Source organism: Diadema antillarum, unplaced genomic scaffold, assembly GCF_040938485.1.
Source record: "Diadema antillarum isolate AM-2024a unplaced genomic scaffold, OU_Dant_1.0 scf00000113, whole genome shotgun sequence".
NCBI lineage: Eukaryota > Metazoa > Echinodermata > Echinoidea > Diadematoida > Diadematidae > Diadema > Diadema antillarum.
Window position 1 is genome coordinate 1,386,462 of NW_027271002.1, and position 23,992 is coordinate 1,410,453.

General features: G+C 39.2%; 1 protein-coding gene across 1 annotated transcript in view; it reads left to right on the top strand.

Annotated features, from left to right (window-relative positions):
* LOC139719677 (bile acid-CoA:amino acid N-acyltransferase-like) overlaps window positions 1–23,992 on the top strand; it is an 87,654-nt gene that overhangs the window by 14,001 nt on the left and 49,661 nt on the right. The window contains exons 7-8 of the mRNA XM_071631075.1: window positions 3,794–3,858; window positions 19,891–19,914. Coding sequence (XP_071487176.1) covers window positions 3,794–3,858; window positions 19,891–19,914 — 89 coding nt within the window. The remainder of the gene's footprint in view (window positions 1–3,793; window positions 3,859–19,890; window positions 19,915–23,992) is intronic.

The window sequence follows — 23,992 nt, forward strand, 5'->3', positions numbered from 1 at the left end:
GTTGCCGTTGTAGGTTCCGTGGTGGTATCTGTTGTAGGATTAGTGGTGATGTCTGTTGAAGGTCCCATGGTGGTAGCTGTTGTAGGATTAGTGGTGGTAGTAACTCTGGATGTGGTGGCTGTGGTCTGACGAGTTGTTGTTGCAGTGGTACGGGGTGGTACAGGCCGTGTTTCCTCGGACGAGCTGCTATCCGAGCTACTCTCATCCCAGTTACTTCGCCTCTCCCTAAGGAGCCAGAAATTGTCACCAAGTTTACTTCTCCTTCCTGTCCGGCGCATATACAGAATTTAAGAATAGAACAATTGTAGGCCTTTTATATCATAATATATAGGAGCTTAGTAGTTCATATTTGCACAGAATAAGACAGATCAGAATGAAATAGTTAAATTCATTTTTGTCGCAATAAAATTACACCTTAAATTTTATGTTTATCTTTAAAATATCGTGCAGATTCCATACTTGAAACAGAATTTTCTTCCCGTATTGCCTCCTTGCCGAAATCATTCTTGATTTCCCGTTCCCAGGCGATCGTCTGCTCATCTCGATCATGTTTCCACAAAGAGAATATCATAATATGTACTCTGCATACAGACGTGACAGCCAGACACAAAATACAACGCCAAGGGCATTGAAATTTGTGACAACTAAATAGCATGGAAGATGTCAGATGATTAGGACCGTTAAATATGACTGATGTAAAATTACTTAAGTCTGCAAATAAAGTTGACAAAGACTTACCCTCAACCATCGTTACGGCGTGGAGGACACAAAGACCCAGGAGGACAAGAAATGGCATGGCGGACAGCTTCATCTGAAGCAAATATCCCATTCATATAAATGCACATCATTAATGTAGCTAAAACATAAAGATGGTTAGCTTCATCTTATTCATTTGAATCGTTTGACTAGAAAAAACAAGACTACTGGAGTTTGAGTCCGTGCTACATTGCTTTTCCCAAAGGTTTTTTGAAGACGTTACTATTATGTGTACATCAAGAACAGCTTTCAATCTTACTTTTGGTATAAAAAATAATGAATGTTATCAATAAGAAACAGCTTGTTGTTGTTGTTCACAGCAGACTCAAGGAGCAGAGATGAGAAAATAAAGTGTTACCTAGCAACGCTTGCCCTTTGATGATGTGTCATGCTACTTACGATTATCTTTAAAAAAATGAATTTCTCAAGTATCTGTGCAATCAATATTAATTAATGACCCAATTATTAAATGAGCCACGGAAGGATGCATGCTATTTCACAAGGTTTATAACAATCGCTCTTCCAAATTCTCACTTACAAATTCTAACATTTTAAATATCACTCTTTATTAGAATAAAATCCTTACATACCTTCGTTAAGTAGATAGCTGTCTCGACTATGAGTCGACGGCTTGGTGATTTCTGAGCTGTGATATTTCACAAAGTGATTCGATCGGAAGGATTATGGCAATTTATGTACGCTGAAAACAAATGGAACAATGCAACTCAATTTCATCTTTATCCCATTGAATTTTCGACAATGCGGTGAGTTACAGACGAAACTTTTAATTTAGGAGTTATGTGGCATGTGGTGAGCTACCGATAAAGCCCTCCACACCATTCACGATAGAGTACTGTTGTCTGGTATTAAAAAAAAAATCCTTTGTCGTAACGATGACAGGTTTTTTTTTGTGGTTTTTTTTTTACTTTTTTCACTTTTTTGATAGCCTATGATAATGGATTTCACGCAATTCTTGATTCCGCATAAAATTGATTCTTATTCTATGTCAATGTCAATATGACTTTCCCTTCTACAGAAAACGGAACCAAGCGGGTTTCAGGAATTCCATCGTATCGAAAGCACACAATCCTTAAAGATCCCGCCCAGAGAAAGCCTGGTTCAGTACCTTCATTCTCTAGCCGAGGTCTCAAAACGCCAATCGTGCCTCTAACAATACGAGAGACAGAAAAAAAAAGAAATCATCGTGCTCCATGATATACATACTATTTTCAAAAACAATAATTTGTTAAGTTTTGTGACCAAATCTCGATATTACCCAAATCAGACGTCACGGTCAATTCCCCGCCTTCCGTCATCGCAGAGAGCTGCACATCAGCATCGCATCACATTGCCCAGGATATCATACTGGCATCATTCCGTGTGGAGGATTTAGGCGACACAAACCTTTTTAGGCGCTATAAGTCTATTTCAACTCTTCCATACAGCACCTTGTGCTATGGTTAAACATGACATAGTGTACTCTGACTAAAATAAAGACACTTTTAAGCTCAAACTTCAAATGCACTCATTATAACTTGCATAATTTTGTTCGGAGTTCGTGCGGAGAAAAAAATAATCGTTTGTTTCGTGTTTCAATAAAAACTGACAGTTGTCCTAACGTTATTATTCACGTTATAAAACATATCAAAATAATTGTTTCATTGTGGTATAGCCGGTCGAATAGTTCTTCCGCCAGTGTTACAGGGTTACAGGGTGTAATCGCTTTATTTATTATTTTATTTATGTCGCTTGACAGTATATCATGTTTGAATGGATTTTTTTAAGCTTATGTAGTTGTATCTGTGATGGGAAATTTTTGATGCTCAACTTGACCTGACTTGAGCATTCTCGTTTTATACAGTCCTTGTCTCTTTATTTCCTTGGTGGGAAAAGGGCAAATAGGGACAAGCCAAACATGTTCAGTTATGTTAGTGTTTTGAATCCATACACAAAGTTAAAATGATTTGTTTATGTACTTTGTTAATATTTAACTATGCACATATCTTAGGTATGGGAGAGTCCGCTCCTTTACTTTTTAGTTGGATTGGTAACACTCCAAAATATGTTTATGACTGAGAAATTATGTTGTTTTGTTAGGATATGATGTTATTTTTAGATGAGAGTCTGGTGTAATAGTTTCAGGTAATATTGAGGATTTATAGTATTCATAAAGTGGAAGATAGAGAGAAAAAAGAAAAGTGATCACGCCAGTGTTGTTTGATTAGTGTTAATTGTTGATGGTACATTATGTAGTGATTCATAGCGCCATCTGTGGCGAGTGTGTAGTTAGCATAGTCATACCAATCATATCTGTGTACGGTCTCCCCGGGCACTGTACTTGCACCATTCCCCTCTCGGTCGGATCGAGCCTCGGCAAAATAAATGCATATGGTTGTTCTACCTAAATGGACCCCAACTAGTGTCTTCCTTCTTGTCGTGGTGGCAGCGTCGGAAACAGCCCTATCCATTGGAAATCTTTTCACCTGCCCAGGGAGACAATCTGAGCTAAGTATCGCTAGTTGACCAACTCTATCGTGTTGGTATAGGTTCATTTCGTTGTTTCGGTGTAGTCCCACCCATTCATTTTCACGATGGCCTCGGCCCCGAGAGCGCCCAAGCAATGGTGGCTAACTAAGCATGAAACAGTGAATTCTTTCGAGAATTGGAGACAGAACTTAGTCTACACTCTAACCCTCGATTCTAATTTTGCTCCTTTTCTCGCTGATGGTTGTTCTTGGGCTGAGAAAACAAAATCTGAGAACCTTCGGGGCTTTACAGATGACCCATCTTCAGTCCCATCAGACTCGAGAAAAACAGCCCATCAGAAAGCTAGCATGCTAGAACTTATGCTGGGGCAGATTGCCAATTTCTGTCCAGTCATTTCTCGCAGTTCTATTGTGAAAAACTCCACTTCACTAAATGACATTTGGGGCAAAATACGGCTACACTATGGCTTCCAAAGCACAGGCGCCCACTTTCTAGACTTCAGCGATATCAAGCTTGCGGCTGATGAGCGCCCGGAAGACCTCTACCAGAGGTTGGTTGCATTTGTTGAAGACAACTTGCTCACTGTCTCTAGTGGTATATCGCACCATGGAGACCGTGTAAAGGAGGATGAAGAGCTAACCCCCACGCTGGAGAATTTTATCGTCCTCCACTGGCTCCAATTAATACACTCTGATCTCCCCCGTCTCGTGAAGCAGCGATATGGGACGGAGCTGCGCTCTAGGACTTTGGCCTCATTAAAGCCTGAAATCTCACAGGCCCTAGATTGCCTGCTGGATGAAGTTCACTCTTCAGAGAGTTCCCGTGCAATGCGCACCCTGACATCGCCCCCACAACTTGCTCAGCGTCCTCAGCAGCGTTCTCCACGCCCTTCTGCGATAGGCAATCGGCGTAATCCACAAACCCGCACCCGTGTTCCGCAGCGCACCAGCAGGTACTGCCCGCTTTGTCGAGAAGCTCACCGTCCAGACAACCACTACCTCAGCGAATGCGCATACCTTCCTGAGCACGATAGGCGCTTTATTGCTAAGGCACGCCAAGTTGCAAACATTTTTGATTGTGAAGATGATGTTGATGATGCTGATGGTGTTGATGATCTGTGTCAGGTAGAACAGGTGCACGTGTCAGAGACTGACCCGGTCACAGACAATCACAGTAGCTCATCACTTGCTCTGCGGGTCCAGGTTCGCCAATCTCCGTACTTTGATGTATTTTGTGGTCATCAAGTCATTCGTGTCACAGTTGATAGTGGGGCCACGGGCAACATGATCAAGTCCTCTGTGGTTCAGTCCCTCCATGGGGTCATCACTCCTACTTCACAGTCTGCCCACCAAGCTGATGGGTCCTCCCCACTTGATGTTGCTGGTGAAGCTAAGCTTACCTTTACCCGTGAGGGTAAGGAGTTTGTTTTCGAGGGCCTCGTTATTGACAATCTCGATGTCGATGTCCTTGCCGGCACTCCGTTCATGGAACGAAATGACGTTTCGGTCCGCCCTGCTAAACGTCAGGTCCGCATCGGTGATGACATTGTCATTCCGTATGGGTCCCGCAAGCCACTTGATACTCCATCTCATGCCGTGCGTCGTGCTCATGTTCTACGAGCCCCTGCAAGATCCACAGTCTTATCCCCTGGTGATTTCGTTGAGGTCTCCCTCCCCGGTGAATTGTCGCCATATGAGACACTTGCCCTTGAGCCGCGCGTTGTAGAGCAGAAGGGCGCTACCTCCTCTGATCCAACATGGCCCAGTCCCTGTATGGTCTTGAGCGTCGCGGGCAAGGTACGCATTCCCAATCTCACCCCAGAGCCAAAGATCGTTCGTCGTAATGAATACTTCTGCCAGGTACGCCTCATGTTTGTTCCATCCAAATTGCCATCCGACTCGACCCCGCCCATCCCTAGTGGTACCCCTCCAAAGAACACCTCTCTTGATGGGCATGGTGCCTTTTCTGATGCTGTATCTGTGGATCCTAGTAGTACACTCCCTGACCACACTCGTCATGAGTTCCAGTCCCTTCATGCTGAATTCGATGATGTGTTTGATCCTGCCTTCGGTGGATACAATGGTGCTGCTGGCCCATTCGAAGCTGTTGTCAACATGGGGCCTGTTCAACCGCCCCAGCGCAAAGGTCGGCTACCTCTGTACTCGCGCAGCTCCTTGGTTGATCTTCAAGAGAAATTTGATACACTTGAAAAACAGGGTGTGTTTGCTCGCCCCGAAGATGTGGGCATTTCTGTCGAGTACCTCAACCCATCCTTTCTGGTCAAGAAGGCCAAAGGGGGCTTCCGCCTCGTTACCGCCTTTGCTGACGTTGGGCGATATGCCAAGCCGCAGCCCTCTCTCATGCCAGATGTAGATTCCACCCTTCGAAAAATCGGCCAGTGGAAACACATCATTGCCACAGACCTCACAAATGCATTTTACCAGATCCCCCTGTCAAGGAACTCAATGAAGTATTGCGGCGTCGCAACGCCCTACCGTGGGGTACGTGTGTACACTCGCTGTGCTATGGGCATGCCTGGTTCAGAGACTGCCCTTGAAGAGCTCATGTGTCGTGTTCTTGGTGACTTGCTGCTTGAGGGCGTGGTCGTGAAACTCGCAGATGATTTATTCTGTGGTGGTGAGACCCCCGAGGACCTTCTGCAAAATTGGTCCCGTGTCCTACATGCCCTCCGCCAGTCTGGCTTGCATCTCTCTGCTGCTAAGACAGTCGTTTGTCCCCAATCCACAACGATCTTCGGCTGGATCTGGTCACAAGGGACACTGCGCGCTAGTCCTCATCGCATTGCTGCTCTCGCTTCATGTTCCCCTCCGACTACAGTCAAAGGCATGCGTTCCTTTATCGGGGCATACAAAATGCTTGCACACGTTCTTCCGCAGTGCGCATCACTCCTCACTCCACTTGATGCTGTAGTGGCAGGCGGTCAGTCCAGTGATCGTATCACATGGACGGATGACCTCCATGCTGCGTTCAAAGCAGCGCAAGATGCATTGGCATCTCCTCGTACCATTACGCTCCCCCGCCCTTCTGACCAGCTTTGGATCGTTACAGATGGTGCAGTAAAAAAACACGGTATCGGTGCTACGTTGTATGTCACCAGGCAGGGTAAACCTAAAGTCGCCGGTTTTTTCAGCTGCAAGCTCCGTGGTAGACAGGGTACATGGTTACCATGTGACATTGAAGCAATTTCGATTGCGGCTGCCTGCAGACACTTCGGCCCCTTCATCATCCAGTCGCAACACCGCGCTTGCATCTTAATTGACAGCAAACCCTGCGTTCAAGCATTCGAAAAGCTTTGCCGGGGTGAATTCTCCGCCAGCCCGCGCGTCTCAACGTTCTTCTCCACGGTCAGTAGGTTCCAGTGCTCTATTCAACATCTTGCTGGCTCTGCTAATGTCCCTTCAGATTTCGCCAGCAGAAATGCCCAAGAGTGCTCAGACCCCACATGCCAGATATGCCTCTTCATCCGCCAGACAGAGGTCTCCGTTGTACACCGTGTCACACCTCAGGATGTCCTCAGTGGTCAAAAGAAGCTGCCCTTCACTTCCAGACCTGCTTGGCTCGGCATCCAATCAGAGTGCCAGGATTTGAGACGCACCCATGCTTACCTCCGTCAAGGTACACGACCCTCCAAGAAGCTCACTAATATCAGAGACGTCAAGAGGTATCTTCGTATTGCGACCATAGCTAAGGATGGGCTCCTCGTTGTGCGACGCGAACAGGCGCTGTTATATCCACGTGAGTGTATCGTTGTACCTCGCGACATTTTGGACGGCCTACTCACATCGCTTCACTTACAGCTTGAGCACCCGTCTCGTCATCAGCTTCGGGCAGTCGTCAATCGACATTTTTTTGCTCTCGACATGGATGCCGCCCTCACACGTGTTACAAACGGTTGTCACCAGTGTACTTCCTTGCGCACTGCCCCACATACAGTTGACCCTCAGTCCACCGGGGATCCCCCAGCAGTTGTGTGAACTACTTTTGCTGCGGATGTCCTGAAACGTACCAAACAGCTGATCCTCGTGCTCAGGGAGTGTGTAACTTCTTACACGGCCACATGCTTCCTTGACGATGAACGTCGGGATACTCTGCGTGATGCCCTCATTCGTCTATGCGTCAGTCTTCGTCCGCTGGATGGTCCACCAGCTGTCATACGCACTGATTCAGCCCCAGGGTTCGCAGCACTCCACGATGATGCTCATCTCAGTCAGCTTCGGCTTTTTATTGAACTTGGCCATACCAAGAACCCAAACAAGAATCCGGTTGCAGAAAAGGCCATACGCGAACTGGAGGATGAGATTGTCCGCCATGAACCCTCAGGGGGTACGATCACGCCCTTGACCTTATCTCTCGTGACTGCTCGCCTGAACAGCCGCCTACGTTCTCGTGGTCTGTCTGCACGTGAGATGTGGACCCAGCGGGATCAATTTACGCACAGTCAGATCCCCCTGTCAGATGCCGATCTCATCTCTACCCAACATGAGCAGCGTCTTGCCAACCACCCCCACAGTGAACGTTCTAAAGCCCCCTCGGGTGTCCTCCCTGACGACGCCGACCTGCATGTTGGTGATCTCGTATACCTCAGGTCTGATCGTACCAAGCACACCGCTCGTCCCCGCTATCTCGTTTCATCTATTGATGGTAGCTGGTGCAATATCCGCAAATTCATCGGTGCACAGCTCAGGAAGTCTTCCTACCGCATCAAGATGTCTCAGTGCCTCAAGGTACCCATCCCCCCTACCCCGCTGTCTCGGACTCCGCAGATTCCTGACCATGAGGAGCCTGACGTATCTCCTGTTGCGCAGCCTGATGTACCCCATGAACTGTCGTCTCCTCCGGACTCAGAACCCCCCAACATCCCACTGCATGAGCCTCCTACTCCCCCATCTCAGTCTGTGGTTCCTAGTTCACCCCCACCCCCTCCCAGGGGGCCCCTTCCCCTCCTGGGCGGCCACAACGCTCCAGGCACCCCCCAGCCAGGTTCAAAGATTTTCTGATGTATTGAACATTTTATACTTATGTGTTTTATGACAATGTTCTGCCAGATTTATAGACTCCAGCTATGATGTAAACATTTTACTACCTCATGTACTTGAACACACATGTGGTTTATTTGTTACTTCGACAGAGCATTGCAGTATAGTTGGTCTCCCTACCGATCTGGTGGGCCATGCTTGATATTCGTTATTAGATAACTGTTCTATTCCCTATCTCATTTTACATCACTATGTTTCATTATATCTGATACAGGCCCAGTGGTTACCTGGCATGCCTCTATATCACCAAGTGTTTTCTCTTTCTCTGTACAATAAATATATATATAGATTGTACATGTTTGCATAAATACCTGTCTATTATATTTTTATTATGTTTGTCTAATCATTGGTCATCATAAAGGATGCTCTTATCTTGCTTTATATGCCTTTATTGTAATCTGAATTTTGTTCTGATATTTTATTGATGCGATACATGTTTTCAATGATTTCCTGGCCTATGTCTATAGCCTCATTAACAGCCATACTTGTATTTTACCATTATATTGCCCCAGACTCCAGATCAATAGAGTTTATTTCTTAGTCATTGGTACACTGTTCATACTATGTCAGTGTTACTGTAGTTACTTACTGCTAAAACTTTTTTATAGTTATCTGTCAATCCTATGGTTACAGGGTGTAATCGCTTTATTTATTATTTTATTTATGTCGCTTGACAGTATATCATGTTTGAATGGATTTTTTTAAAGCTTATGTAGTTGTATCTGTGATGGGAAATTTTTGATGCTCAACTTGACCTGACTTGAGCATTCTCGTTTTATACAGTCCCTGTCTTTTTATTTCCTTGATGGGAAAAGGACAAATAGGGACAAGCCAAACATTTTCATTTATGTTAGTGTTTTGAATCCATACACAAAGTTAAAATGATTTGTTTATGTACTTTGTTAATATTTAACTATGCACATATCTTAGGTATGGGAGAGTCCGCTCCTTTACCTTTTATTTGGATTGGTAACACTCCAAAATATGTTTATGACTGAGAAATTATGTTGTTTTGTTAGGATATGATGTTATTTTTAGATGAGAGTCTGGTGTAATAGTTTCAGGTAACATTGAGGATTTATAGTATTCATAAAGTGGAAGATAGAGAGAAAAAAGAAAAGTGATCACGCCAGTGTTGTTTGATTAGTGTTAATTGTTGATGGTACATTATGTAGTGATTCATAGCGCCATCTGTGGCGAGTGTGTAGTTAGCATAGTCATACCAATCTGTGTACGGTCTCCCCGGGCACTGTACTTGCACCATTCCCCTCTCGGTCGGATCGAGCCTCGGCAAAATAAATGCATATGGTTGTTCTACCTAAATGGACCCCAACTAGTGTCTTCCTTCTTGTCGTTCTGACTGAGGTTTGTGAAGATTGGAGTATGGAGATCGATGCTATAAAATCTCGATGCGGACTTGGGGTTGTTATGCCTAATGTACTCTAACTTTGATCCTGACACATCGCTGTGCATTGTCTCTTTCTGTTTCTCAGAAAACACCATTATCTGGGATTGCTTACGGGATCCACTCAGTCTTAATTTGAGACATATGGCAGTTGATGGAGATTTGCCTTCGATATGAACAAGGACGATTTTACTTCTGATCAAAGAATAATTATTATTAATACATGCATATCCGTTTTATTTCAACAGGGTAGCTTTTTCGGTTTTGTTTTGTGTTTTTTTTCCCGCGAGATCTATGCCAACGTATGCCACGTGTTTTGTTAGTCACTTTCATCAAAACTCCTAGAAATTTACATCATTGATGTCATTTACGTTGAAATGTTACATTATTAAGATTAAGATTGTCTTTGTAAAAGTAAGGTTATTAATTTCTTTATTGAAATCTTATGCCATGTAGCACTAATTCTGCCAACGGTATACACGTACTAAACTCTCTGTGTGAAATATGTAGTTCTGTCCTGGGTGCCACAACCAGTGTTCTATGTGTGAAAACGAATTTATTGTTGAATAGAAATCCAGGCAGGTAGAAAGTTAGTCTGAAAAGAAAGAGTAAAATTTTCTAAGGAAACCAATGAAAATTTGATGGATTGAAATAAAGAAAGTTATTGAATTATGAGATTTCATTAATTTTCACTAAAGAGTTCTTGAACAGTCGATATGAATATGCAAATAGTGAATTGATGATGCCATCCCCTCATAACTTGCCATAGAGTTTGCACATACAATTTGAAAATTCCATTTTTTTTTCAAATGCCATTATCTCAAAATCCTGATATATTTGAAAAATAATTATTCTGAAGTTGTTCAATCATGAATAACATTACATATTTACACTCTCGTAGCAGAAAAATTAAATTTCTGATATTTGTGAGATGACATCATCAGCTTACTCATTTACATATTCATATATCAAAAAGTGTTCGAAAACTGGTTTGCAAAAATAAATGAATCCTTTCAATTTCATTACTTTCTAATTCCCAATCCGATTTTGACCAACTTTTCATTGTTGTCCTTGTAAAATTTTACTCTTTGTTTTCAGACTTACTTTCATCTGGACCGGAATTCCCCTTTAAGAATATGCTATTTTTGTTGAAAGTTAAAAGATTCAACATTAAACAAATCAAAGTTGATTCTATGTTTATGTTGGCCAGAAGTCTGTGGCTACACAATACAGTATGTCCCACAAAAATGACAATCAGATTTTCGCATTGATAACACCCACTATGATTAAATTGTCTAAATGCTACTTCAGGGTCTTAAACATATCATCTTAGCTCTATTTCGCGGAAAACCCCATTCAATTTGGTTAAGCGGTCACAGAGAAATGTGGATTGTTGTAAAGCATGTCATGAGTCTGATTCTTCCAAGTTTAGCACTTGAATGCTCTTGTGTGTGAACACAATAGAGAGAACTTGGAGGGAAGAGATTCCTGACATGCTCTACAAAATCCCTTATTTCTCTTTGACCACTAAAGCAAATCGAATGGGGTTTTCTGTAAGATGTGGGCAATGAGTTTCATACCCTGGAATTGTATCTGGATTGATTCACTATTTTTAAACTTATCATTGTGGAGGGTCCCGTTGTAATTTTTTGGGGACACACGGTATAACGACAATTCGTGATAACGATGTTTTGAAAGCTGTATCGCACCAGCATCTGTCTCTTTCTTTCTCCTCTCTCTCTCTCTCTCTTTCTATTTCTCTCTTTTCCCCATTTTTTCTCTAGAATGAAATGAGATGATAAAATGATTTTCCCGCAGAGACTCAAAATGTTGAGTGTTTTATGAGACAGCCACTAGAGAGCTGCGTTACATATATAGGCCTAGTACATGTATTACTAAAGGAGGGTTTCCGCCCATGTTTGCTCTTCACTAAAATAGTAGGTCATGTGAGGGTATTTAGCTAATCTCAATACAATGTATTGGCAATGATTCTTACCACTTTATCTCGTTTCGTCGCGTAGGAAAACCTAAACATTTAGATTTGGATTTCCTTGGTCTAGGGCCTTGATGAAGGCGACTGAACTTTCTGATGGTTCATGTTCCTTTGTAACAAACATGAATAAAATAACTTCTAACAAATGCAGAAGAAAGGAGAATCGGGAAGGCTTTGTGTGAATTTCATTTGTACATTTTGATGTGAGCAAAAGGGAATTTCAATATTATGATACCAAGATGTTTGTATGAATTCGTTTAATTTGCCGACTTTGCAAGATTATCACGTTTGTTTCATAATAATCGGTATTTATGATCTGGTGATTAAGTAACAAAGACGGCTTTGCCATGACACATCTTCACATCAAAGTGCCAACAAGGACATCATAGCTTTTAAACTTTTCCTGAAGTACTCGATACGACAAGAATTTGTGGCACGCACACACACACACACACACACACACACACACACACACACACACACTCACACACACGCATATCATTATATCAATCTATTTCCCTCTACCCATCATCTCCTTAGTTAATACGCGACGTATATGAAAAGTTTTATTGCAAATGAGCTAGCCGCCATTTTTAAACATTTCAAAGTAAGTCCATCATCAGATAGAGCAAAATTAAAACTTTCCAGTATTATCTCACTTGTGATATAATAAGTATTATTCTTGAAGTTATGATTGAAAATATCTTGTATTTTCTTATTAATTTCTTTGTTTTTAGCAGCTTTAATCACAAAAATCTCACAAGAAAGTTAGCTCGTTTTGTAAAACTCTTCAAATCACTCACCTGATCACCTTTCCAAGAGAGTTATGTCGTTGGATAGTCATTTTATGAGGCCTCCATCCATTTCAAGCTTAATCGCTTATGATGGTGGTCTCCTGCATTCAATTATCTCTGCTGTTTACTGAAAAATACTGTATATTTTATTTTATGTTTCTGTGTATCTACATTGCTCAATGCAATCACCTATGTGAATCTATTTATGTACTGTTATCGATTTATTTCACTGCACTTGTTATTCTTTGTCTTTGTACTTTTTGAAGTTTGCATTCAAATTGCATCTGATTGAATGCAGAAATAAAAGCAAACAAACAAACAAACAAACAAACAAATCAATAAGACAATTTTGAATTCAAGTAGGCCTACATGTACCGAAACTATGAAATAGGAGATTGTTGGTGGTCGATATTGCCTCGGGAATCTTCTAACGTCTCACATGACGTTATCAAATCATAACTATTTTGAAACGAACCACGTCAGAGTAAGTGATGAATCAACGCTATTAAAGAACACTGCTGGCTGGTCTGGATAACAGTTGTCGAATTCAAGCTCAAATTGTCGGATTAAGTGTTTCGCATGCTTAGGCCTATTTGAATGTTGATAGAAAAATCAGTTAGGAGAAGACGACGTGACAGAATGTGAACGGCACACTGTAAAGTGATTATCATACGGCAACAATTCACTGCTAAAAGTGTCGGAGAGTTGATTGACAAACACGGAGCAATTTCACTTTCGTCTCCCAACTCACATAACTGTCAAAAATAGAAAAACAGAAACAAAGGCAATAGATAAAGACATTTTGTTTTATTACATTGTTCATTAGCCTAGGCGTTCTGACTCATTTAATTTTCGCCAAGATGATCCTTTCAATATCTTTGATAAAGAATGGAATAAGTTTATTTCGTGACTAGCATTTGGATAAGCTTCGACACTGATTGTACTGGGTGTTACCACAAAAAAAAAAAAAAATCTACTTTTGATCCTTAATAGTTCAAAAACTTTATGCCAGATAACACTGACATTGATATGAGCAATAGCTGAATACAATAGTGTAAAAATTTGTTGGAGGTGATTTAAAAATGAAAGCATAAATCAATTTCATTAAATTCAACATTTATCTTTAAGTTAGGTTTCAGATTTTGCTCTATTTTCAACCCTCTGTACAAAACTTTTCGAACATGGGTCAATTGGTGTGTATGGGGGTGCTGTTCGTTATTCCGAAGGTTCTTTTTTCCGAAGGTTCGTTAATCCGAAACACACAATTCCCTATACCTAGAGGTTCGTTAATCCGAAAATGAAAAAGGGTTCGTTAATACGAACATTTGTGGCGTTTTTCCGAAGGTTCGTTATTCCGAAGTTTCGTTAATCCGAAAATGAAATAGGGTTCGCTATTCCGAAGGCTCGTTTATCCTAAAATGAAAAAGAGTTCGTTATTCCGAAGATTCGTTAATTCGAAAATGAAATAGGGTTCGCTATTCCGAAGGTTCGTTGATCCGAAGTGATATAGGGTCCGAAACGAACCTTCGGAATAACGAGCTTTGTTTCATTTTCGGATCAACGAACCGTCAGAATAACGAACCTTATTTCATTTTCGGATTAATTAACCTTCGGAATAACAAACCTCATCACATTTTCGGATTAACGAACCTTCCGAATAACGAACCTTCGGACTAAAGAACCTTCGGAATAACGAACCTTCGGAATAACGAGCTGTAACCGTGTATGGGAGTAAATGGTTAACACCCAGGCAGTGGTCCTGAACAATGGGCAAGGTTTGAATGCTCTATTACATATTCATTAGAAATTCCACTATCACCGCTAGTTTCTATTCATCCTGAAATGTAGTGTATGGAAGCACATGAAAACATGTGCTTACTCTTTTTTCATGTGCATGCATTTTACCCTGTACCATGAATTCAGATTAGCAATGCCCAGGGCAATCTATCATGAATTCAAATAAAGCATTTATGTGCCTTGGAGCAAGAGTTCAGAAGCCTTGTCAGCAGAGCTCTGAAAGGTGGTATTCGTGGTATTCATGTCTATGTTTAGGTCTTTGTGTAAGCACACACTCACCACATACACATGGTTCCTGTGTAAAGTTCAATTTTGTACAGAGAGTTCAAATTTGACCAAAATCTGGAACTTAACTCTAAAATTAATCATGGATTTAATTAATCTGATTCATGCTATCATGGTCAAATCACCTCCAACAAAATTATGCACTATTCAGCTTTTATTCATATCAGTGACAGTGTTATCTGATATATAGCTTTCGAACTATTTAAGGATCAAAAGTGGGAATTGTTTTTAACACCTAGTATAAGCCAGTTCACGGTTCCAATCTGAATATGTGCAGATAAAGATCATTTGGGACCTTCTATTAGAATGGAGCAAAACCTAGAAAGGGCTTCACGACAACTGTGTTATAAATGAACCAGGTGCAGACTGGTATTTACAGGTGGATTTGCTTTCTTTTCAGCACCATGCAGCATTGACATGTAAATTACCACTTCCTGCATGTCTGTTTTCAACTGCTCTTCTTGAAGAGTATTCCATGTTTTACAAAGGCTGTGGTTGGAGAGGTCGTTGCAGACTAGTGGTGACTGTGAACTTCGTAATTCGGGCCAGGAGGTTTTAAACATGGAGTTCCAACTGGCTGTAATTATTCAAACAGTTGTCAGATTTCTATTGATGTACAAAAGAATTCCACAGGTGCACTTGTGCCTTTGATGATCGATATTCCAAGCCGCCGTCTTGCTGAGCAATTTGAAGATTCATTTTGAACGTTATCATAATGTTGGCCATATTTGCTTATTTATTTATTAAATTAAATGAAATTTCACTTTAAAAAGCTTGTAAAACAAAAGTCAATTCCGTTTGGAAATTTGCGCAAAAATGTAAATCAGAGCTGTATGATGTGAAAATGTTTAAAACTTTACCATCCTGGAAAGCTGGTTTAATCACTTTTCCACTTAATTTCCCCCAAATGAAATGTAATAATCTTCAAGTATAATTCTTTATTGATAGATATGTCATATTAGTGCCCGGGTATGCCCAGTCGAGTAATTTTCGTCTTCATTTCAGCATTTTTCCTCAATTTCTGTTCGCGCATCCTCGTGTCTGTACCACCTACCTTTTATAACAAGGGATAGCGAAAAGTAATTACCATCACAAAGACATACACATGTATCTTCATTTTGAAAGTGGCTGGTGATTATGCAATGAGACACGAGTCAATTGTCTTCGTATCGGCGCGGCAGATCCTGTTTGGTACATGCTTCAAATGTTTTTGAGCGGCGGCTTCGAACATAGATCAAAGGGAATAGCTCTGTTGTTACTCCATCTCTTCAACCTCCTTGTTCGGGCTAAGTATTCACTGATAAGTTTCAAGGCCAACATTAGTACTGCCGAGTTGAAAAGCAGCCACTAGCGGGCGCTGCTGAGATTTCGACACAGTGGCACGTCAGACCTGGGCGAAGGGACGCACGTAGTTGTCGGTATCGGCGCCGTGGTCGTGGCCTGTAGAGTGGTGATACCCTCTGTGGTCGGTTCTTGCGTGGTAGCCGTTGTAGGATTAGTGGTAGAATTTGTTGTAGGTTCCATGGTGGTAGCTGTTGTACGATTAGTTGTGATATCTGTTGTAGGTTCCATGGTAATAGCTGTTGTAGGATTAGTGGTGGTAGCCGTTGTAAGTTCCGTGGTAACCTCTGTGGTAGGATTAGTGGTGGCATCTGTTGTAGATTCCATGGTGGCAGCTGTTGTACGATTAGTTGTGATATTTGTTGTAGGTTCCATGGTGGTAGCTGTTGCAGGATTAGTGGTGGTTGCCGTTGTAGGTTGCATGGTAGTGGCTGTCGTAGGATTAGTGGTGGTAGCCGTTGTAAGTTCCGTGGTGGTATCTGTTGTAGGATTAGTGGTGATATCTGTTGTAGGTTCCATGGTAATAGCTGTTGTAGGATTAGTGGTGGTAGCCGTTGTAAGTTCCGTGGTAACCTCTGTGGTAGGATTAGTGGTGGCATCTGTTGTAGATTCCATGGTGGTAGCTGTTGTAGGATTAGTGGGAGTATCTGGAGTTGATTCCATGGTGGTAGCCATGGTAGTAACTCTGGCTGTGGTGTCTGTGGTCTGACGACGTGTTGTTGTTGCAGTAGTAACCACAGGACCGGGTGATACAGGCCGTGTTTCCGAGCTACTACTCGAGCTGCCTCTCGAGCTGCCACTGGGGCTACCACTCGACCCACTCTCATCCGAGTTACTTCGCCTCTCTCTGAGGAGCCGGAAATGGTCGCTGAGTCTACTTCCTGTTCCTGCCCAGCGTATAAACAGAATTCGAAAATATACGAGCATGATATATCATATTTGAAGTTTGTATATATTTGTATAGAATAAGACAAATGAGAGGGAAATCATCAATGTCTTTATTGTTGTAATCTTATATTCATCTTATACCGTGCAGATTACATGTTCCAAATATACATTCTTCCGGGTTTGCCATCTTTCCGAAATCCTCGAATTAGCATTTCCCGGCGATCGACTGCTTACTTCGATCATGTTTCCACAAAGAGAATATTATGTCTGCAAACAGATTAAGTGAAAGCCAAACAAAATACATTTAATGCACGGACATTGAAATTTGTGGCAACTATCTCATTGATTATATCAGATGGTTAGGACAGTTAAATATGATTGATGTAAAACGATAAAAGTTTCCAAATAAAGTTGAAAGAGACTTACCCTCGACCAGCGTTACGTCATGGAGGACACAAAGACCCAGGAGGACAAGAAATGACATGGCGGACAGCTTCATCTGAAGGAACGAATATGGACACAGATCCTTTACTCATGAAAATGAGTCGCATTGTGGCCATATTAAAGAGTCACACATTGTCATTCAATCTTACTTTCTGTAAAACAAACCAATGAATTCAAATTCATGAATTTCTTCCGTCGAGATGTAGGGCAATTTGTCAATCAGTTGCAAACCAATGAATGCTCGCAATATGAACAACTTGTTGTTTATAGCGGACTCAAGGAGCAGTGACGGGAAAATAAAGTGTCACCTATTAAAGCAACGCTTGCCCCGGATGATGTGTCATGTTGGTAAGAAACATATCTTACAAAATGAATTACATAATAACCAAGTCTACATGAATACATGATTTTTGCAGATACATGCACGTGTCGAAAGATCAGTTAAGTCATCTTTTTGCAACACATTTTGAAAGGGAAGTGAATATTTCATTAGCAAATCGCCCAAACTGCTACTGAAAACAGTCACAGCAACCCAGTTAAAAAGGTGAGAGAAGTTACTTTGTGGTAATTACATGTATCATTGTCGGGATATAGTGATTCGCTATACTGGCGTTGACACACGCAAGTAGATATGAGAGCAAATAAAAGATGCAGTATCAATAAACTATTGTTATATCATTGAATTGTCATCGATTTTGTCTTGGGAAAGGTTGCATGCACTTAATCTGTCGACATTTCCTTCAGCAGGATAGCAAGTTAATAAATTTCTGAAGTATCTGTCAATTGATATCAATTAATCACTCAATTGTGTAATACTAAGCCACCTTAGGTTTCATGCTAACAAATTTTATAAGGAGTATGACAATCGCTATTTCAGATTCCAATTTAAAAAAAAACAAACAAAATTCTAAATATCAATCATTCCTCAAATAAAATCAGTATATCACATGTACTTACCTTTGTTAAGTAGATAGCTTTCTCGATATAGAGTCCAGGGACGGCTTGGCGATTTCTAAGATGTGATATTTCACAAAGTGATTTGATCAAGTGAATCATAGCTGTTTATCATGGTTTATGTACGCTGAAAATGAAACAGCACGGCGTAGTTTTCCCTTTCTCTCATCGAATGTTCGTTAATGCGGTGAGTTACAGACGAAACCCATTGATAATACAGGATCTGTGTTGTATGTGGTGAGCAACCAATGAAAACCTCAATATCATAGAGTATTGTTGTCTGGTATTGACAAAAAAGAAGAAGAAGAGAAAAAAGCTCCCTTGTGGTGACGATGGGATTTTTTTTAAACTTTTTTGTTAGGCTTACGGCTATAGTAATGGATTTCATGTAATTCTTGATTCCGCACAAATGTTATTGTTATTTCATCAATTTCCATGTCAGTGTGACTCCCTCTTCTACAGAAAACGGAACAAGCTGGTTTCTAGGATTCCATCGTATCGGAAGCACAGTCCGAGAGGACCCCTCCCCAGAGAAAGCCCGGCTCAGTAGCCTCACTTTCCCTCAGAGGTCTCCTAACCTCAGTCGTGCCCCTAATCTTTTTTAAAAGAGACACTTCTACTGTATATTTATTTTCTCACAAGAAATGAAGATCATTTTGCTCCATCAACCTTCATTATGTAATATTTTCGAAAACGATCCCTTGTCAGTTGTGTGACCAAATCTCAAGCATTCATTTTTTTTTATAAGAACTGACAGTTGTCCTCATGTTATCATTTACGTTATTACTAAGTTTAGGGAATACCAACTGCCTTGTGAAATTATTGTTTCACTGTGGTATAGCCAGTCAAGTAATGTAATTGTTTTGTTTTGTTTTGTTTTGTTCCAGTGTTCCACGTTCTACAAGCGTGGCTTTTTTAGTGGAACACTGTTTTCCATCATTGTGATTATTTACTATTTTTGTTGCCATGACAAAGTGCATTGTTTTTTTTTTACGACATCATTCGTGTATAATATACTTTATATTGTATTGAAAAAATCCTTTATCGGACGAGTGTAAGAGAAATGAAAAAAAATGTATCACTTTGGATTATGTCAACTTTTTCTTTTCTTTTCTTTGTGATGATGGAAATAAATAAACTATTGAATTGAATATTGAATGTAATGTCTGTAGTATTTTGTCTGTAGTAATATTTGTTAATACTTGTACCTTAACAGAGATCAGCCATTAAAACCTATTGTTGATTCCTCCACGTTCATGTGTTGTATCTTGGATGGTGTAACTTGCAAATATTATTGTAATGTTTATTTCCTTTTTATTTATCATGTGGAAATAAATGAATTGAATTAAAGTTGCTCTCCTTTAATCATAAGCTTCAGATTTATTATGAACGTAACTATCCATTAGAAAGATCAAAAACTACTTCCAGAAAACCCAAGAATCCATGGATAATGAAAGCAATTATGAAATCAGTTAAGACGAGGAATCAGTTATATAAATCTTATTTGAAATATCCAACGATTGTATCGCATCAAAGTTATAAAAAATACTGTAATAAATCCACAAGTGGTGAGTATAATTCGTGAGTCCAGTAAACTTTATCATTTTCAACTGTCAGCCAAAGTATCCTCTAATTCTAGCGCCACCTGGCGTCTGATTTAGGAAATTCTTGGCAGATCTCCTGCCTAAGGACGAGGCCGGATCATTTTGTATGGTAATGGAATTTCTTGTGTTGCTGATTATGCTTCCTCCTTCAACTCATTTTTCAGTATTATTGGTCCAAAATTAGCAAGTAAAATCCCAAGCACGGACCATGTGCAATTCTCAGATTTTCTCTTAAAACCACCAGAAGGGTCTTTTTCTGAACTCCAACGAAACCTGCTGAAATTTGTTTATTTATCTATCTATTTGTTTATCTATTGATCTATTTTATTTATTTATTTATTTATTCATTTATTTATTCATTTATCTTATTTTAGTATGGTAGCTCTGTCAGTGCCTAAACATAACATACAATTACCGTATACACTTACAACATGGCCAGATAGTTGAGTATTGCGGAGGTAGAAAAATACATAAATGTTTTAATCTTTTACGTCGAAATTCACTGAGAAGTGATATGTTGAAATATGATTGAGAATGATTGAAAACAAACATAAGTGTCTAGGTTACAGCACATGTATATATTGTTTAATCCATAATTCTTCATTTCACATATTACATTTAATCATACATTTGTCAAAATGATATAAAATCTATCTTTCTAAAAAACAATAAACATAAATTTGTCACATTTTTCACAATTATACTATGGCAGGGCCTTTAAAGCAGGCAAGCTGAATAAACACAAATAACTTGCTCACAATACCATTCTTTCATTCATAGCAGCTGAAATAATATAACATATAAGAGAGAAAAAAAAACCTGTTTCAATCTTAATCAGTGTCATATCTGATGATATAGAATTCGTAATATCCACCAAAACATAACATTGTTTGAGAAAATAAAGATGTATACAGAAATGCATGAATCTAAGAGGAAAATAAAATGCGTAATTCATTTAACCAGAATAATACATTTCATATAATCATTATTCTTTGGAGAAAAAAATCATCTTTCATTACCTATACATTACTGGATGTCATTTGCTCACCTGGGTAATGAAACATACGTCATAATATAAAATAAAACACTAAAGATCACAGATGAAGAAAAGAATCAACATTCTCTCAATGTTACATAATATGCAGTCGAAATTACTATCACATTCCATGTCTCACTCTCAATAAAACAGTTTTAATCCCCCCCCCCAAAAAAAAATACTAATACAAAATATACTATTTATCATTTACACTTTATGACACAATATTCCTGTTACTCTTGTCTTCCAAATCAGAGAAATATGCGTTTAACTACAAATAATATGCGTTTAACTACAAAATTCCTCATTTCTCTTTGACCACTGAAGCAAATCGAATGGGGTTTCCTGTAAGATGTGGGCAATGAGTTATAGTTTCATACCCTGAATTTGTATTTAGATTGATTCACCACTTTTAAAGATATCATTGCGGAGGGCCTCGTTTTGTTTTGTTTTTTGGGACATACTGTATATTACCATATATATTTTACTGCAACACTGTTTGAGCTAATTGTGGTAAATCTAAAGATAATACTATTTTATTATTAAAAAAGAGCAGTCCGCATTTTACAGGATCATCTTATTTTGCTAATACAGATCACTTGTTTTATGAGTTAAAATCACTAAAAGTGGCTGATATTAATGTTCTTCAAGTGGCACTTTTTATGTTTAGATATATATTAATAAAGAATTTCCTTCATCTTTTACTATTTCTTTTTTGCTTTTGATAACAGTATTCATTCATATCCAACTCGTAATGCCAGAAATATTCATCTTACAAATCCAAAATTGTTAGTATAGCACATAAATCTATACGACATTATGGGCCTGATTTGTGGAATAGTCTTCCTAATTGTATAGAAATATCTTCTAGTCAATTCTCAGTCAAGGTAAATATGAAACGACATTCATTATCGTTGTATAATGTAGGGTGATTGCCGATTCGTTTTGTTATTCCACGACAGTTATTCAAGTTTGACAGTATCCTGCTTTTCTCTATTGGACTGTTTTTATTTTCTGATGCGTTATATCACTTTGATTTGAAATTCGTTCATAAATTAGTCCTGGTCTGATATCCGCAACCTTCTGAAAGGTCCCATGTCTAATAATACACAGTGTGCGAACACGGTTATAGTTGCCAAGATATACTTTACTCTTTCCAACACAATGTTATATTACATGACTCGTGTCCATACATAGTATGCATACATAGATATTATGTATATCTTTTTCTATATGAAAATTAATCTACACAGACCTTTTTTTAATAGCATTAACAATTATACAACAACAAAACTGCACATGCATCACGCACTTGCACTCTAACTCACCTTTGCACTGATGCATTTTGAAGCTACGCTATTCGGTTACACAATATGTCATAAATGATTTGTAAAGAAATTCAAGCCATATTATGCTTTTCAAGAGGCCGCCATCAAACTCAAGCTTCAGCTTGAAATGACGGTCTCCTGTATTTTGCATGTTTTGATTAGATTGAATAATCAATGATTTTCAATTGTTTTTGTATGATTATAATTCACCTATACAATATTTCACTATTTGTACATTATAATGTAATGACAATATACGTATATGTTGGATATAATGTGAATAGTAGTGGAAAATTGTTATGTTGTATAAACTTTGTGAGAAATGGAGAAATGACTAAAATGAAATCAAATCTAAAATAAAAAAGTAAACAATATTTACAGATTTTGAGAATATTGAAAGACTAATTAACCAATCACATTGGCGATTAAACATGTGGTTTTATTTTGCATAATCATCCTGACGTTTCCTTTATAGAATTTTGGCGGAATTTCGCTGTTGGCTTCATCTTGTAATGGTATTGGCATCTCTGCATACCACTACATATCTGATATTTGTGAATAAGTAAATACAACTGCTTGATTCATCAAATTTCCACCAGACGGAAAGATATTTACACAGAAATAACACCCAGAAATTATCAACTTGTGCATGTTGTAAGAGAAATACGAATTCATTACAGCAGGAGATATTTCCCATAGTCGAATAATCAGTTTTGAATCCTGCAATTTAAAAAAAAAAATTTGCAAAATTGTGAGAATATACCTGAAGCGAATTAAGTATAGCTGACATTAAATAGCCAAGATTTGAAGCACATAGAACGAAAAAGCACAGAAATTAATATGGTTTCTGGTATTGACGCGCTAATGTATAGAAACATATGGGCAGACAACTTATGAGGTCATAATGACTTACGAACATAACAACAAAAAACATACTCAAAAAAGTATTCATATACCATATCAATCAATTTTAGCTCTGCTATATTTTCAGTGACATGACTTTTGTGAACTATCCCTATATATTTTTTCTTCACCTCTTCAGCCATATCTTGAATTGAATCCTCTTCATTCTTCTGATGATTAGGAAATATATAAAAAATATATTATCACAGAAAAGAAGTTGTCTATATCATGTGTAATGATCAATGGAGATGCCATTTTTTTTTCAGGAAAACAACATCTTAAAGATTAATGATTTGTATCGTTTGCACATGTACATCACAGTGCTTATAGCGCATATCACTACCGTAGTGTCTCTATGCGCTTTAAGGGAGAGGGATGAAAGTAGAAAGTGGAGATGTAGTGTACAATGTATACGTATGTACCAAACTCATTCATAATACTTTTTAAACAGAAATGTCTTGTGAGCTGTTTTAAACTTTAACACTGTGGGAGCTTCATAGGGCAATAGCGAAATTTATGTGTACAAACTTTTATTCTCTCCCTCCTGTATTCAATTCCATGTTCATCAAACAAGAAACTCTCCATTCATATCCTACCCGTTAATCCAATGAATTTTACTTGCCTTAAAGCACGACTATTTTTGCCGAATCCGTATTCCTTTTTTCTTGTCCGAAATCATGGAAATGTTGGAATTCTCTCTATAGTAATATGAAAGAAGCTTTAAGTTTTAATACTTTTACTTTTAAATGAAAGAAATTTATATTTCAAAATCAGTTATACCTCTACCAGCCTTGACTTCAAGTCTCATTTTTACCACAATCGTTTATCTTTTCCTTTAAAAAAAAAATCCTCTTATATTCCTTCTATTTTGGCGATCTTTATTATGTATCTCATGCCTGACGTGCCCTGGAATTCACCCA